The sequence below is a fragment of the Phoenix dactylifera genome, chromosome 2 (genome assembly GCF_051530095.1).
Source record: "Phoenix dactylifera cultivar Ajwa chromosome 2, Ajwa_hap1_PhDact_Kaust_v1.1, whole genome shotgun sequence".
In the NCBI taxonomy this organism is placed as follows: Eukaryota; Viridiplantae; Streptophyta; class Magnoliopsida; order Arecales; family Arecaceae; genus Phoenix; species Phoenix dactylifera.
Window position 1 is genome coordinate 54,177,191 of NC_143191.1, and position 15,799 is coordinate 54,192,989.

Below are 15,799 nucleotides of genomic sequence, written 5' to 3' on the forward strand. Positions count from 1 at the left end.
GAAAAATAAGTACGTACGTTGACAATGACAATAAGAGATGATGACCTTTAAGTGTGATAGGTGCACGAGGAAGTCAAGTTGTAATATTACATATAGTTTGTCACTTTTGTTTTGCACTGATGGATAAAGCTAGCACAAATAAAATCTCTAGGAGGCAAGGTCTGCACTTTAGGTACCGGATATCGTGTCGGTACCTTATCAGTTCGGTATGGTACGATACGCCTCTATACCGAAATAGTTCTCTAACATTTTTCTCAATTTTTAACTCGGTACGCCTCGGTACAGACTGATACACATCTTGGTATGCCTTGGTATAGGTCAGTACGGGGCGGTATGCCACGGTACGAGCCATACGGGGCTTGTACCTACTTGAATGTAAGTTTCGTATCTGTTTTCTTTTGGTACGGTACGATATGGGCGGTACCGTAGACCATGCTAGGAGGTGAGGATAACCATGTGGAACTTGAATTAGACAGACTACATGGCATGTTTTCCTGAGACATGTAAAACATTTTTTTTTAAGGATGTGAAGCATTTGATTCATAACATGATTATGTCGTGCCAGTGGAACGAGAGCCTTGCTCTATGTACCATGCCATGCTGTGCTGGTGTTTGGCATGCATTAGCACAGTTGCACACTAACCACTGGCACACAGCAAGTACCATGCTAGTGTTGCATGCTGGTGAGGCACTGGCACAAAATGCGCAGTGTGAAATTTTTACATACTGACCAGTACTACACAATTAATTGGACATCAGTCTAAAAACACAAAGTTGCAATGATTAAAAGAAACATCTAGCCGTAAGCAATTCCTTTTCCTGGCTATAAGAAAAGAGGCGAGCTAACACTGGTTGGGAATATTACTAGCGAATCTGGGACTGTCGTTTGGGGCAATCTTTCTATGAGATAAGCCGGCCGCGGGTCGAGGGAGCGGGCCCAGAAAAAGCATCCGAAAGCAAGCCGTGCAATCCGGGCTTAGGTCTGGTGCATGGTGTTATCAGAAAGCCCCCTCTGCCGGGTCATCTTGCATGAAGGCTACCATGTAATGACCTCTTTCTGAAGTTTGCCATGCTTTAGTTTGAGACATTAAAGATATGCTCGACCTCGTTTATGTCCATGGTACCATCGCACGTACCTTCAACTATCAACCAGATGAGATAGGACTTTGAAAGGTCAGAGTCAGTCTCCTCTTTTAGGTCGTTTAGCAGTTCCCCAACCAGCTTTCTCCCCGAGAAAGCCTTTTAGAGACCCCTCCCCCGAACCCCCTCCCCTTCCCATCTTTTATAGGATATTCTTACCCCCCTTCGGCCTCTGGCCTCGTCCCCCTCAGGGGGAATATTCCTATACTCTGAAATCCGGTTTAGGAGCATCATATTGATCATCCATGCTCGTATTGAAATTTGAAGGTAATTTCATGTATAGATAGCCAATGTTATCCTAAAGCCACAAATGAATTTGCAAAATAACCGAGCTCAATTTCTATAAAGTGCAAAGAAATCATCTGGAATATCATCCCCGGTGCATAATTTAAGGTTAAAGAACCTGCCATCCTCCATGGATTTGGGGCTATTATGTTATCTATCTCAGCAGTGGTTCCCATCAAAGACCAAATCAAAATTTTAAGCTTTTATGTTTGGAGTCTGCATTACTGCATACTAGAACAATCTATATGACATGTGATATGACCTTGACTATTCGTATGAGGAAAAATTGATGGTTGATTTTTGCCCAACTTAAGGCTATCACATGATATATATATATATATATATATATATATATATATATATATATATATATATATATATATATATTATATCATGAAACAGAAGCAGTTGAAGCATCACCAAAAAGCATAAAGTTACTGCTTAGCTTATGCAATAGCTGAGCAAGTTACTGTATAGAATCTGTTAGACTTTCAAGCAGCCATTTCATAAAATTCATTTTACATGGTTCTCTATTTATGAATAGCTATTGCGTTATGGAAATAAGGTAATTCTAGACTAATAACTAAGAAAAATTGATAAATTTCATTGTTCAGAATATTTGAGTTCTACTTTTAGTAATATGGTAATGTTGTTTAATCTATGAACTCTCATTAAAAGTCTTATTCACACTTTCGTTTGTAAAATTTTCAAATAAAAAAAAATAAATCCATCCTAGTCTTTGACTATGTCAAATAATAATCTAAAGCTGCTTTCTGTGTTATTCTAGAACGGATGCTTACTTGTTTTAAGATTAATGAAGTTAAGTTCATTATTTTTAGCATCAGCCCTATTTAGTATTTCCTTGCTTGTGTTTGGTTTGACATCCATCAAAATCATGTTTTAAGAAGTATGTGAACCTGATATAGCTGGATATAGCTTGATTTTTACATTTTTTTGTTCTTTCTTGGTGTGAGGTATGGACGGTTGATGTCTCATTGCTGCTTTCTGATAGTAATATTTTGGCTGCTTCAAGTAGTTCCAAACTGGTTAATTACCTGAGTTCATGCCTAAATTTCTAGTTTATCACCACGTGCTTAAAATTTCCAATAGCAGAACTTAGTATATTGTGATCCCCTGTTGTTTATATCTTGCACAATGCAGCTTAGAGCATTTCACTAAATAGTTTGCTTTCTATCTGATTTCTGTTTAATTTTTTTATTTCGATTAGTAGATTTTGCCGCCTTATCCTTGTTTTAACACCTCTTATAGTTATTTATAGAGTGGACATTGACTGTACAGTTGCATTATAGATCATCATTTTGGTTATATTTGCAGATGAAACATTTCGTGCTGTTAACAGTGAATTAAGAGAGCTCCCGTCTGTTGAATTATCAACACTCCCTTTAATGTTAAAGGTTAGAATGATATGCATGAAAATAATGATTTTCATTTTCGATTATGCTACTTCATAATACTCTGCTCTATATTCTTTTGTAGTTTGGCATATATGCACTATCGCCGTTATTATTTTTCAGTCAGCTGGTATATTCTGTTACTGCTTAAGTTTTGCTCCTTAATTAATTCAGATACGAAATCCATGCATCCTATGCAATTCCTTCGAAAAAAATTGCACTGTGATTTTTCTTCTTCTGTTTTGTTTGAGTCTTGGGTCAAAGGTTGTTTTATGTAAATATGGCTTCATTGTACTGTACAGGACTTGAAGTTGTTGTTGTTTTTTGTTTAAAAATTCATAGTAGCCACAATTTAAGTATCTTAATTCATATAATACTTGGGTAAAGGTGTAATGGAACTATGGTAATGCCTTTCATCTGGATAATCAAATGCTACTGTGTAACAGTCAGTCACGGTATCTACTAGTGCACATACACACATTCTAGAGTAAACAAGACAATGATACAAGGTTCAAAATCATCAATTTATCAAACATAAACAAGCCTAACTGAGCTATGTTATTCCACGTGTCAATTGAACAAAAATTATATTGATATAAAAAGAGCCTATTTAGGATTATGTTTTTTGGTGGGTAATTTTGGTATTTAAAATCTATGAAGTTTTGACCCATGTCAAACTTAATTCACGAACCTTTTGGTTCATATCTGAATTGCCTATAAGGTCATCTTTCTTATGCAATCTAATCTACATTTCTGATCACATGGCTAAAGGACATTATCTTAAAGCAATATTGTCTTTTGGTCCAAGAATGTGACAAAAGCACCTCTCCTCGAGCAACTTTGAATCAGTGCCATGACAACATTATGCACATAATGTGTTGTTATTAAAGATCAGTTTTTTTAAATCGGTATTTAGCTCTGCAGCTCTAAAATTGACTAACGTCAAGTCCTTAAAAGTGGAAAGTTTCTTCGGATCCTATCTTCTTCATATCATCTGACTTCTTTTCTCCATCTTTTCTTCAGTCATTTCTACCAAAATCCTTGACCTTCTGTTCACCTTTGTCTTTGTTGCGTATATATGTTTGGTCTTTTGAATTTCCAGTTGGGTTCTTCTGAAGTTCAAAGAGGTAACAAAGTAAAATTTAGTGTGATATGCTGGACTTAACCTGAGCCCAAATGTTGGGCCTTGATTTTCTGGATACAAACCTGTTCATTAGCTAATTGATTGGACCATGTTATAGTTACCGGTATTTTTTACAGTCCTTCAAACAGGGGCTAGTTGAAACAACTAAATGGGTGCTTGCTATTTCTATATCCGTATTACTTATATGTTCTCTTGTTGCTTTATAGGTGTTTCTTTTATTGTATCTTCCTGTTCATGCAAATGTGGAAATTCAAAAATTGGTGATCATATATTTTGTTGAGCTCTTCGAGTTAATGCATTAAATTTTCCAATTGGTTATTAATATTATTTGGAATGAAAACTTTCCTGGTTTTTCTTGTTTATCATTGGAACCCTAATGGTGCTAAGTTGGTTGTTTCTAACATGCAGACAGTGTTGGAATGTGGCATGACGGATCAGATGCGAGTAGCAGAATTAATATTGCAAGATGTGAGCATCATGTTGACATTTGTTGATTCAGTTGCCTAGTTAGAAATTCTGCAATTGTCAGTCGGAAAATTAATTATTGTTCATTAGGAATATGTTCCTTCCTTGGATCTTCTTTGGCACCTGATATGTTTCAGATATAAATGGTTTTATTTCAATTGCTGCATGTACAAAGCTAGTTCCTTTAGTTAAGATATGTCATAGAAAGGTTTTTATCGCTTGAAAAGGAGATACAACGCCATAATGGACGGAGCAAAGCAGGATTGTTCCATTGTAATTTTAAGAGAGCATGCATGCCCTTATAACTGTCTTAGGAAATTATTTTAATCTAGTTGAGCACTTGAAGGCATACATTAATTAGGCAGTTGTACACTTTTTATATTTTTTTCTGGCCATGATACTTTTTATCATGCACATTCTCTCAGTGCATATTAATTATCAGATGTAGTTGTGAGTCTGCAATAAAGATGCTCAATGTAAATAATGCTTCTTGTTGCCTCCACTTTTCTCCTGCATAGTGTCTTTTGGTATACCATGTTATCATGATTCCTGCTCCATCAATTAGGGTCTGGTCCTTTGCATGGTAGTGTATATGAACTTCACATAGCTCATCCAAATTATCCACTCCAGGATGTTGGGCCTATGCAAGTTGAGTAACTTACATATCTTGGTTAAATATTGTTTCCCAAGCTAGGCAACCTCAAGAATTTATCATAAGAGAAACTTAAAGGTCACACTGTTTAGACTTACTATGCCGGTGGTGGACCACTGTTGATTGTGTAAGTGTCCATTATTTAGCTTATCAGACTGTTGATAATGTTTCATTCAGAAGTAAAAAGCAGCAGAATAAAGTGAAAAGTGGTTAACATTAGGAGGGAGAAAAGAAGACAATGAAAAGAGAAAGGGCCGGTAAGTGCCATCTGGCTTCTGTGGCCTTGGACACTGGAGTCAAAGGGGGGTTTTACCTGAAATTTCATGGAGGGGTTGTGGGGTTGGTGTGGCAGTTTTGTGGCGGAGAAGGAAAGGAAATATAACAAAGTTTACCAACACCGGACTTCCAAAAAGTTGTCAAAAAATCAGTGGTATGTAGAGTTGATAGTAAGAAATAATTGATACTAACATCTTTACAACAAACTCTCCTGTAACTAGGAACTTTTCTGAGCTAGTCAAGTAACTTTATATGAGATACAGTTACATTCTGAAGTAGAGTATGGTTTCCAAGGAAACACCAACATAAGATACACTCATCTCTCACAAAAACATAGGGAATGCAACATTCACAGAAAAAAAGGAAATAAGGAAGAGAAAAAAAAAGGCATCACACAATCATACTAGTTCGATGTGCCTCCAACTATTACTAACATTTTGTGTGTGTGGGTGCAGCAAGAATTTTTCCCAAAGCTAATGGATCTTTTTAGAATGTGTGAAGACTTGGAAAATATGGATGGTCTCCACATGATTTTCAGATTGGTCAAAGGGATCAGTAAGTGCTTGTCATCATGTGCTTTTTTATGTTCAATATCTAATTCCTTGCTAACGTCACTGACATGATTTTTTTTTTCTTCTTGTTTTTGCAGTTCTATTAAACAACACACAGATCTTTGATAGAATTTTTGGGGATGAACTTATCTTTGACATTATTGGTTCTCTTGAATGTAGGCACATTTAATGTCATGTTACTTGTTATTGCTACTTCCTTTTATCAGTATTAGATACTTAGATATTTTATTGATGGTCTGCAGCTGTAATGCTTTTTTGATGCTTCATGCTTTTTGCATGCTGCTTTTTAACTAACTCTAATAGCACTTGATGTCATTTGTGATTTGGCATTAAATGCCAGCCTTTCTTGCACGTTTGGTCTATCTTTTATTTTCGTTTTGGTACAGTTTTTTTTTTCTTTTTTGAAATAGAGCTGGGGCTGAATCATCCTATCCATGCATGCTGATGACCTTAATTTGTTCATGTGTTTCAACTTTTCTAAATCTACTCAAGGATCACAAACCTATGCATTGGTCACTTGTTACATTGCCCCTTTCTCTGTTTTCTTTTTCTCATGTATTAGTGGGGTTATGTTGTGAATCTGAGTCCATACATACAATGGCAGTTAATTGGAATGATTGGCCAAAGCAAAATTTGCGTGAGAAGTTGATTTTAGAAATATCTATGATCTAAAATCTATGACCATTGTGATGCCATTCTATGTGCTGCAGTTACCTGTGGAAGTATAGGGAAAAGGACCCAATAAAAAATAAGTTTTGTTATATGTTATAGCAAAGCCCTCAATAAATTAAATGTCAAGGTTTGCTGAATTGGAATCGAAGGGTGTATTGGTCAGTGACTAGTTCAGCGTGGTATGCCGTTCTAGGGCTTACAGAAACAGGGAGAGTCGGAGAGGGAGGGAGAGAGGGAGAAGGAGAGAGAGAGGGAGAGGGAGGGAGCATAGGAGAGAGACCGATAGAAAGAGTGGGAGAGGCCGCCATTGTTGTTGGGGGGGGGGGGAGAGGGAGGCGATAGAGTCGTTGTCAAGCTAGGGTACCTCATCGGTGGCATCGTCGTTGTCATCGATGATGGATACTTTAGGGTTTTGACGGTGGGGGAGGGGCGAAGCCAAGAAGATACCGAATGCACGTGACAAAGCAAGGCTTTAATAAAACCTAACCAAAGATATTGAACTGTGCTGGTAGTCGACCAGTTCGGTTTGGTATGCCCCGACTCAGCTGGTTTGACACGGTTCAGCTAACCATGCTAGAAGTATTTCTTTTCGAGGAACTCTTATTGAACTTCTTTTGAGAATAGCTTTTAAAATAAACAGAAACATCACCAAATAGTCTGATATACTCTTTGCTTTATTTATATTTTACTTATTTGTTTATTTTTTAATGTTTTAGGTGCCACCTTATATCAAATAAATAAATAAATAATAATCATAATATTATTCTAGTTTTCTAACATGAAATTGGAAACCCTAATACATCCTGCATGATTTTTTTTAAAAAGGTGTTTTGATAACTTTATGAGAGATATTTGAATTATGCAAATGTGAAAGATTTGGATGTAATAATTTATTAGTCTATGTCTGGTGTGGAATACTTTAGTTGCTTTAACGAGTCGTTCTCTTGGATCCATTGATACCTTAATTGTTACACTATTTAGGTAGAATTTTACAAACATGTAATTGCTCTCGACATTGCTTTGATGTATTATTCTGCTTATCCTTCGTGGCTGTAGCTGGAGAGTTTGTCAGATCATTTACTGACGGGGTTAGATTTTAATTTTCGTCAAATAATTGTGTTTTACGTATAGGGCTATAACATGGCCCGAATCTTCTTGAACCGTGTCTCCAATTTTAGTAGGCATATATGTCTTGTTCTCTCATCTCTTCTTAATTTATTACTCAGACGTGGGTTGCAGATTATATGTTTTTTTGCCGAGTGTCGTCTTGAGCCCGGGGTTAATGTTAAGCAGTGTAATGGTTGGAGTAGTTTCTCTTATTTAGAACAGTTTGCCAACTGATAGGTGTTTTCAGTGTCATATCTTATCGTATGTCATTATTATATCGTGATTCCATTATCTTCAGCATTTCCTTTTTTCTTTTTGATTAACTAAACTAAATGATTAAAAAAAAATCCACTTAATGTTATGTTGCCTTTTTGTACAGATGATCCTGATGTCCCTCAGGTGGTGCAGCATCGTGCTTTTCTCAAAGAGCATGTGGTTTTTAAAGAGGTAAATCAGCTGGGAGATGCAACTGACCATTTCATCTATTTTACTAAATTTCAAAATTTTAATTTTCTTGCAGGCTATCCCTATTAAAGATTCCACGGTATTGTCAAAGATACACCAAACCTACAGAGTTGGTTATGTGAAGGTCTGAAAATATTTGCCCAAGTGTTCATCATTTACTTGAATTTGCTCTTGTATGGATTCTTATTGCTGCTGGAACATCTTTAGGATGTTATTTTACCAAGGGTATTGGATGAGGCTACAATAGCAAGTTTTAATTCGATCATTCATGCAAACAATGCTGCTGTGAGGATCTCAACTTTGACCTTTCAGTTGTTTTAAATTTTGGTGATTCTATCATGCCTATTCTATAACATACTACATATGATTGCGCTGTAGGTTATATCTTTGTTGAAAGATGATGCTTCTTTTATTCAAGAGCTATTTGCAAGGATGAGGTCCACATCAACTTCTGCAGAATCAAAAAGGGAATTGGTAACAATATATTCTGTGTCCATGCTCTGCATATCTATCACAATTCTAATGGTTTCTCATTTTGGGCTTTTATTTTGATTTATTGCCCTTGATGCATGGTCTCAAAATTGTGGGACGTCCCTTGGTACATTGGGACGGGGAGCCATCCTAAGTGTTGAAATAGGATCGTCCTGCTATTGTCCTAGCATCCCGATCGGCACGTCTTGGGACATCCTCTATCCCAAGTGTTGGGACAGGGCGGGACGGCAGCACATTCTGTTTCGTGGGCAAACCGGGACGACCCCGTCCCACGGGATTTAAAACCTTACCTTCATCTATTATGACAGTTGATATTTGGATAGCGATAAGGTTTATAGAGTAACAGAGTTTATTTTGTGGCATGAGGACCATGTATACATTTTCCCCTTGCTGATGGAGTAAGTTAATTTTATTTATTCATATCATGATAATCTTCAGTCTAATATTGCAACAGCTCCCAATTGCAGTATTTTGTATTAAGAAAGACCATACAACAAATTTGTATTTACATCGATCTTGTCTGTATAATTTTAATGACTAATTTCATGTGCTTGTGAGTTGATTCCAAAAGTTCCAAACATCAAAGTATGAACTGCAGATAACTGCAAGAAGTAAAGCATAACTCTTACAATCAATACACACACAAAAACATGTGAAACAAATGCACAGCAGGTTCTTTGCAGTATGTTCTGTGCATGTCTTAAGTCCTTTTTAAGTATAGCACAATAAATTGGGAAAAGTTTCAATGCTGTCTCGAGATCTGGAAGTAACCTAAGCAGTGAAATCCACTTCTTTTTGTATGCCAAGCTCAGGAATGTGTGTGCAAGCAAAATTCCAAGTACAAATATGTAGTGTATGTATGATAGTTGGTCCACAAGTTATATTTTTAGCATGTAAGGGTTTTCGTGCATTCATTATTCAGGACATTGTAGCCTTGCTGAATTTTGAAATTTGTAGCTTCGATTATTATTTATGCCCCTTTCTATATGGACTGACTGATGTACGTTCTTGATCCTTCAACAGGTACTATTTTTGCATGAATTTTGCTCTTTGAGTAAGAGTTTGCAGATGGTACAGCAATTGCGGCTATTTCGGTATGTCATAATTTTGATTCCCTTTCTTCTTTATATCCTGAAAACTTGGTTATTTAGCAAATACCAGAAAGAGGACCTTGTTACAGGCCTAGCATACAATGCTCTTTTGGGATGGTTTAATATATTATGATATTAAAAAATATGATATAATGCTATTCATATTAGTTGGCTACTAGGTAAGTGAGATGCAGGCGCATTCTCCACATGGGATGGAGCCAATCCCAGAATGTATGGGTGACAGATCGGCCATAGGAGTACTCCAGGATTTACACCAGGGCAACTAATGCCGAGCATACGACGATGCCTCCTGTTTTCATTTCGTGGAAGTCCCCGGCAGAGGAAGGGGCTGTAGGTGATGGCGCGTTCTGCTTCTTAGGGCACAGAAATTGTTCCTATGGGGTCGTGCGTGGCAGCTGGTATAGATGATGAAAGGTGGGCTGCTGGAACCGGGACCTATTCTTTTAATAGGTGGCAAGCAAAGCTGAATAGGAAAGGGGGCAACCGAGGCGACTGATGAGTGCCTTTTTAGTCATAATGGAAAAAAGGTTTCATGTGGAGTTAACATGACTGGCTACAAGTATAGCCCAAGAAAGATGAGATGGGACGGACTGTCAGAGGCTGCAGCAGGACCAGGAGATGACACACTTTTCTATTTATTAGTATGTAATCAGATATTATGACCAAAATAACCTAACCCATGAGATGTAATATAGAACCGGTGAGCTTTAGGGATTTAAGGTTACAACTATCTGTTTTGGAGTCTGTATTGGAAAGTCTGTTTTGGAGTTTAGCAAGCAAGATCGGTGATCTCACCATCTGTTTCAGAAGAAGTGCTGTCAGGTCTGAAAAAAAGCCTACTAGTTGGAAAAAATTCACTTTTCCTACAAAATGAGACACAATTCTGGTGCTCTTTAAACTTTTAAAAGAAAGTTATTTGAGACTGTACTTAAACAAAAGCAGTTATGTTAGAGGCATTTTATCACATTGTGATGCTGGGAAAAGATGCCAGATAAGTCTTTCTTTTTCTTCATCCTCTTTCTGTGACTTACAAAGGTTGGGATACTTGAGGCAGTGTCAAACTTGTTATGTTTGATAAATGAGGATTGCTAACAAAGTTCGGGCTCTAACAAAACTTCATATGGGCTCTAAAAAAAACTTCAAAGGTTTTTTTTTTTATTTTTTTTTATTTTTTTTATTTTTGAAGCTTCTTTAACAAATTTAGTTAACTATATCACTAGGAAATCTCACTTGAATCATAAAATTATGGTAACTAGGATCCAACCAAATATATTTCCACTCATAAATTATTATAGCTACCACTACTGCTACTGTTATTATTTTGGGGATATCATGAACTGTGTTGCTTCCTTTCTGAACCGAAATATAGGAGGTGCCACCCTCTTTGCTTTTCTTCTGCAGGCATGGGGAGTTCTATCGTGAGCTTGTGATGCACTTAAGGACTGCCAGTCGCCTACATCAAGCCTAGATTTAGTTTAATCTCTTAATCTGCTGTATTTTCTTTTTTATTTATGTTTTTTGTTCCAGTTTAGTGGAACTTGAGTGTTGATATCTCAGAGTAAAAGATCTCAATGTCTAACTAGTGGTTAGATGGGCTTAGACTTGACACAACTTAATGTAAGATGCCCCATCCTCCTTCTTCTTCGAGTCATGGAACACATATGATGGGCCAACTACTGAAAGAAACAAGAAAAGAGAGAACGGCACATGGACTCTCCTATCACTCCAGCATCCGCACATCCAAAGAGGGACACCTCCCTCCCTTTCTTATTCTTTCTAGTGTGTCTGGCTATTAATAAGGGAAGATTTGGGATTACAAAATTAGTTTTAGGGTGTTCTTTTATTTAAGTCTCCTGTGGTAGATTTTAGTGGAGCTTTGTCCAAATTGGAAATAAAGAAGGGTTTCTTCTTCTTTGGGCTTCCTGGTGTTGTCTTCACTCTTTTCCCATTACACCATCTTTTTTCTTTGCTTTATAGTCTCTATTTTTACTAATTATCTTGCTTCTGATTTTATTTTCTTTTTTGTGCTGGAATCAAACTACATATGTGCTGTTTCAGCTTAACTAAGCACTTGATTTTCTTCTTTGTTTTCGTGCCCAATTTTCTGCTCTTGTCGTGTGCTGGAATTTCAGGACAGTAAGTAAATCCTAATTTTTCTACCTATTCTGCTACGGTAGCGTAGAAACCTTAATCTCATCGTTCTAGCACTTCTATTAGATTCTGTTGTTTGCTGAAATTCCTAGACAGCACCCAGAAATTTGTTGGAAACTTTAATGTTCTTTTGTAAAGTTCTTTGGGCCCTTTTGCATGCAGAACTAACCCTAGGGTTGCATCAGATTGATGCAATATGTGGTATATGTCATGGATGGTGTCACGCCCCCGGCCCGAGATCGCGAACCGGAGGTCCGCACCAACCGCCGCACACTCGTAGGAAACTCTCCCGACGAGCATGCAAGGCATCTTAACCAAATATCTCAAATATGTAACTAAAATAATTCAGCTGCTTGCGATCTCGGGCCGGGGGCGTGACAACACCCAAAATGGCTAGCCGGAAGGTATTATTTAGGTTCCTTGATTCTGTATAAAATAACCGATGTGGGACTAAACACACGCCCGCACGGATCCTCACATACTCCCCCCGTTTAAGCTCTAATGTCCTTGTCAGGCTAAGAGTTTAAATCTATTCAAATCTAATCACAAATACCACGATCGGCCTGTGGTTAGCCCCAATGGATCCATGCTGCAGTGTCTCCTAGTCCACATAGGTTATGGGCCGGGTCCGCTCCGATACCATTAGTAACAATCTAGGATCTCATCCAAAATGGCTAGCCGGAAGGTATTATTTGGGTTCCTTGATTCTGTATAAGTACCCAAGATCTACCCAGCAAATAACCGATGTGGGACTAAACACATGCCCGCACGGGTCCTCACAGATGGAGTCTAAGAAATATCACTTGCATCTTTTTACTTATCTGCTGGTGCATTTAAGTGATGATCTATCATGAAGAACTTCTGAATAGTTTGCAATGATTTTGTATGTTAAATTACTATTTGCAGTTTGACAATATTTATTACTTGCAGGGATCTTGCTGGTGAAGGCATATTTGACATCATAACTGACGTGTTGCAGAGCCAGGATAAGAAGCTTGTATCTGCTGGGTAATTGGTATTCCTTGTGTAGTTGTGTTCATTACATACAAAAAGTTTTTTGTTTTTCAATTCTTTTTCGTCAGTTATATCTCTTTTTTTTTTCACACATTTTGTTGGCTAATGTAAGTATTTGTTCCTAATGCAGGGCAGATATTCTCATTCTATTCCTAAACCAAGATCCTAATATTCTCAGGTCATATGTCATTCAACAAGGAGGAGATTCCCTTCTTGGGCTTTTGGTAATCAAGCTTAAATTTGTCTTGTCTGGGATAAACTATAATGCTTCTTTGTTAACTAGTATATTCTCCATACTCTGTAGTATTATACTTGCTGCCTTTAATCATGTCATGTTTTTTCATATATGCTTATCTTCACCTTGTATTACCAACTTTTTTTTTTATGTGGCATGTAAATTATATGCACAGTCCAACCCTTTCATATGCTGGTACCAGATGACCTGGTCATTAAAATGCACAAACGTGTCTGCTAAGACAATGGCATTTTGATGTTATTCAGAGGTGTCTCTTTGTGCATCCAAAGCTCCATTTTTTAAAAATGTTTTTGTGCTCCAGTTCCATCATTCAAATGTTCATTTGCTGATTTCTTCCTGTTACATCACCAGATACCTTATTAGATCTTTAGCTTATATGCGTAATTTATTGTGTGCTCTTAGGCTTTAGCAGTATCTTTTACACCAAAGGACTTGGTGCTCTTAAATGTTATAAGAAGCATCGAAAGTTGAAAAGTGGGATCTTGAAGATGCTCATAAACATGACATAGTTATGACACATCCTAGTCATAAGTTAGCTGCAGTCTAATATTCCTGAGGACATCCAAATTCTTTGCGGTGCAAGTTATAGAGCTGCTGGTATCTATAAAATATATGATGCCTTGATGTACAAATTGGTGCTGGAGGATATTGGGACAATGATCTTTAAGGGTTAGTTGGGTTTAGAAAATTTAATTTTGAAATATGTGTTCCACTATGAAAGTTGGAATCTTTGTATGTAACTGATTTGGAAGATCGGATCTTGGGCTTGATTTTGTTATAATGGAAGTAATGTTGAAAGATCTACTAAAATCAAGGGTCTACCGTGGCTTATTTCAGCAGGACTTTTTTCTCATATATTTAAAGATCATATAGAATTAGCAATGGGGTAGGGTTAATAGTGGTTTTTGGTTTTTAATGCATAATTATTTAGTTTATGGTTAGATGAGTCTTAGGTTTAGGCATACTTTAGCAGCATCAGATCTAGCTGTAGCTTACTAGCTTTATGGCTAGAACTTAAGACCTGAATGCATGTTTCAGCTTTATAGCATGTTGCCTTCATGAAGAATATCTTTCGAATGTAGTGCACTGACAAGACTTGTATAGACCAAGTTATGATAACAGAAATGCTATATGAGGATTAAGGATGTATATTCTATAATTTGACATCAATAGTTATTAGTTTGGTTTAAGGGTTGTGATTGGTTTAATTAAATCAACATTTTGGATGAAGTTTTGGTTTCTTAGGATTTGAGTTGCTGTTCCCCTGTATATGCAGCAGGATAAGACCATCCCAAGTTGTTTTGAAAAGAATGAACAGATGAATTTATTGCCTTCTTAGTTTTATCGCCCGTGACATGACATCTTCTATCTCCATGCCCTTTGCCTTGGCTGGTGACTGGAATGGCACAGTATGGTTTGGTACGGGTTCCAGTAATTCTTTTTCATTCTTATGCATCATCTGGTGCCCTCAAAATAGCTGTTCTGGTGCCGTTAACTTCAGCATACATCCAATGCTCAATCATATGACCAAGTTAATAAACTTTTGTAATTTTCCTCGCAACCTTCTTGTTGGTCAGTTCCCCAAGTAAATGGTTTCCATGGCTGACTTATATGTAATGGTATATCTATGATTTTTGTTAATTGTTCTTACTTCGATCCGGCAACCTTGCATAACTTATTCATAATCGTAGGTAAATCGTAGAGCATATGCAGGTTATGATGTAAACTGATGGGCTGCATTTTAATATTTCTCTTGAACTTTTAACTGATATTCTTTAAATTATATATAGTCAAGGACTTCATAGCAAGTGTGTGCACCATGATATCTAAAAAAAAAAATTGGTAGTTTATTACACATTGAACTAGCAGTGCACATTTGATCATGGTCTCAAATCTTGGTGGGATGTTCCTCGGGACATCAGGATGGCGTACTGTCCCGAGTGTTGGGACAGGACCGTCCCGCCATTGCCTCAACATCTCAATTAGCACGTCTTAGGACATCCTCTGTCCCAAGTGTTGGGACACGGCTGGATGGCAGCGTGCCCCATTCCATGGGCAAATCGAGATTGCCCTGCCCCATGGGATTTAAAACCTTGATATGATGGATTCAATTTTACCTAATAACACAATTGAGTTCAGCTATTTACAACTACTTGTCTCTCCCATGTAATATAGATGCTTATCTCTAAAATAAATTAATCAGTTTATTGCGAATTTCAGTGTTTATATCTGGAGCCATTAATCTTTCTTTAGCATCTTCTATTGTAAAAGTATTTTATGGATCGTTCCTTTTTTAGGTTAAGGGTATGATTACAGACTTTGGGGAGGACATGCATTGTCAGTTCCTTGAGATCATTCGCATATTGATGGACTCATACACCATGTCCGGATCACAGGTACTCTTAACTTAATAAAAATTTCTTTATTTTATATCTTATATAATACCCATCATGGATTTGTTTTATCGCAACATGCTTGGACAGCTGTTTGTTTATTATTTATGTCTATAAATATAAATACCTGCATCTTTGTTGGTCAACTCCAGCACTTAATGGGAAATTCAGATTGATTAATTTTGACTTTT

The 15,799-nt window shown here is 37.1% G+C and overlaps 1 protein-coding gene across 9 annotated transcripts in view; it reads left to right on the plus strand.

Annotated features, from left to right (window-relative positions):
- LOC103720633 (uncharacterized) overlaps positions 1-15,799 on the plus strand; it is a 39,337-nt gene that overhangs the window by 10,752 nt on the left and 12,786 nt on the right. For 5 of the 9 annotated variants that reach the window (XM_088717010.2, XM_026809824.4, XM_026809825.4 and 2 more), the window contains 13 exons: positions 2,761-2,840; positions 2,923-2,967; positions 4,390-4,449; positions 5,830-5,929; positions 6,024-6,101; positions 8,105-8,172; positions 8,246-8,314; positions 8,398-8,475; positions 8,569-8,664; positions 9,706-9,776; positions 12,876-12,953; positions 13,090-13,183; positions 15,513-15,611. In XM_088717010.2, the coding sequence (XP_088573136.2) occupies positions 2,761-2,840; positions 2,923-2,967; positions 4,390-4,449; positions 5,830-5,929; positions 6,024-6,101; positions 8,105-8,172; positions 8,246-8,314; positions 8,398-8,475; positions 8,569-8,664; positions 9,706-9,776; positions 12,876-12,953; positions 13,090-13,183; positions 15,513-15,611 (1,016 nt within the window). The remainder of the gene's footprint in view (positions 1-2,760; positions 2,841-2,922; positions 2,968-4,389; positions 4,450-5,829; positions 5,930-6,023; positions 6,102-8,104; positions 8,173-8,245; positions 8,315-8,397; positions 8,476-8,568; positions 8,665-9,705; positions 9,777-12,875; positions 12,954-13,089; positions 13,184-15,512; positions 15,612-15,799) is intronic. The other 4 variants (XM_008810434.5, XM_088717005.2, XM_088717008.2 and 1 more) reach the window with 1 other exon arrangement.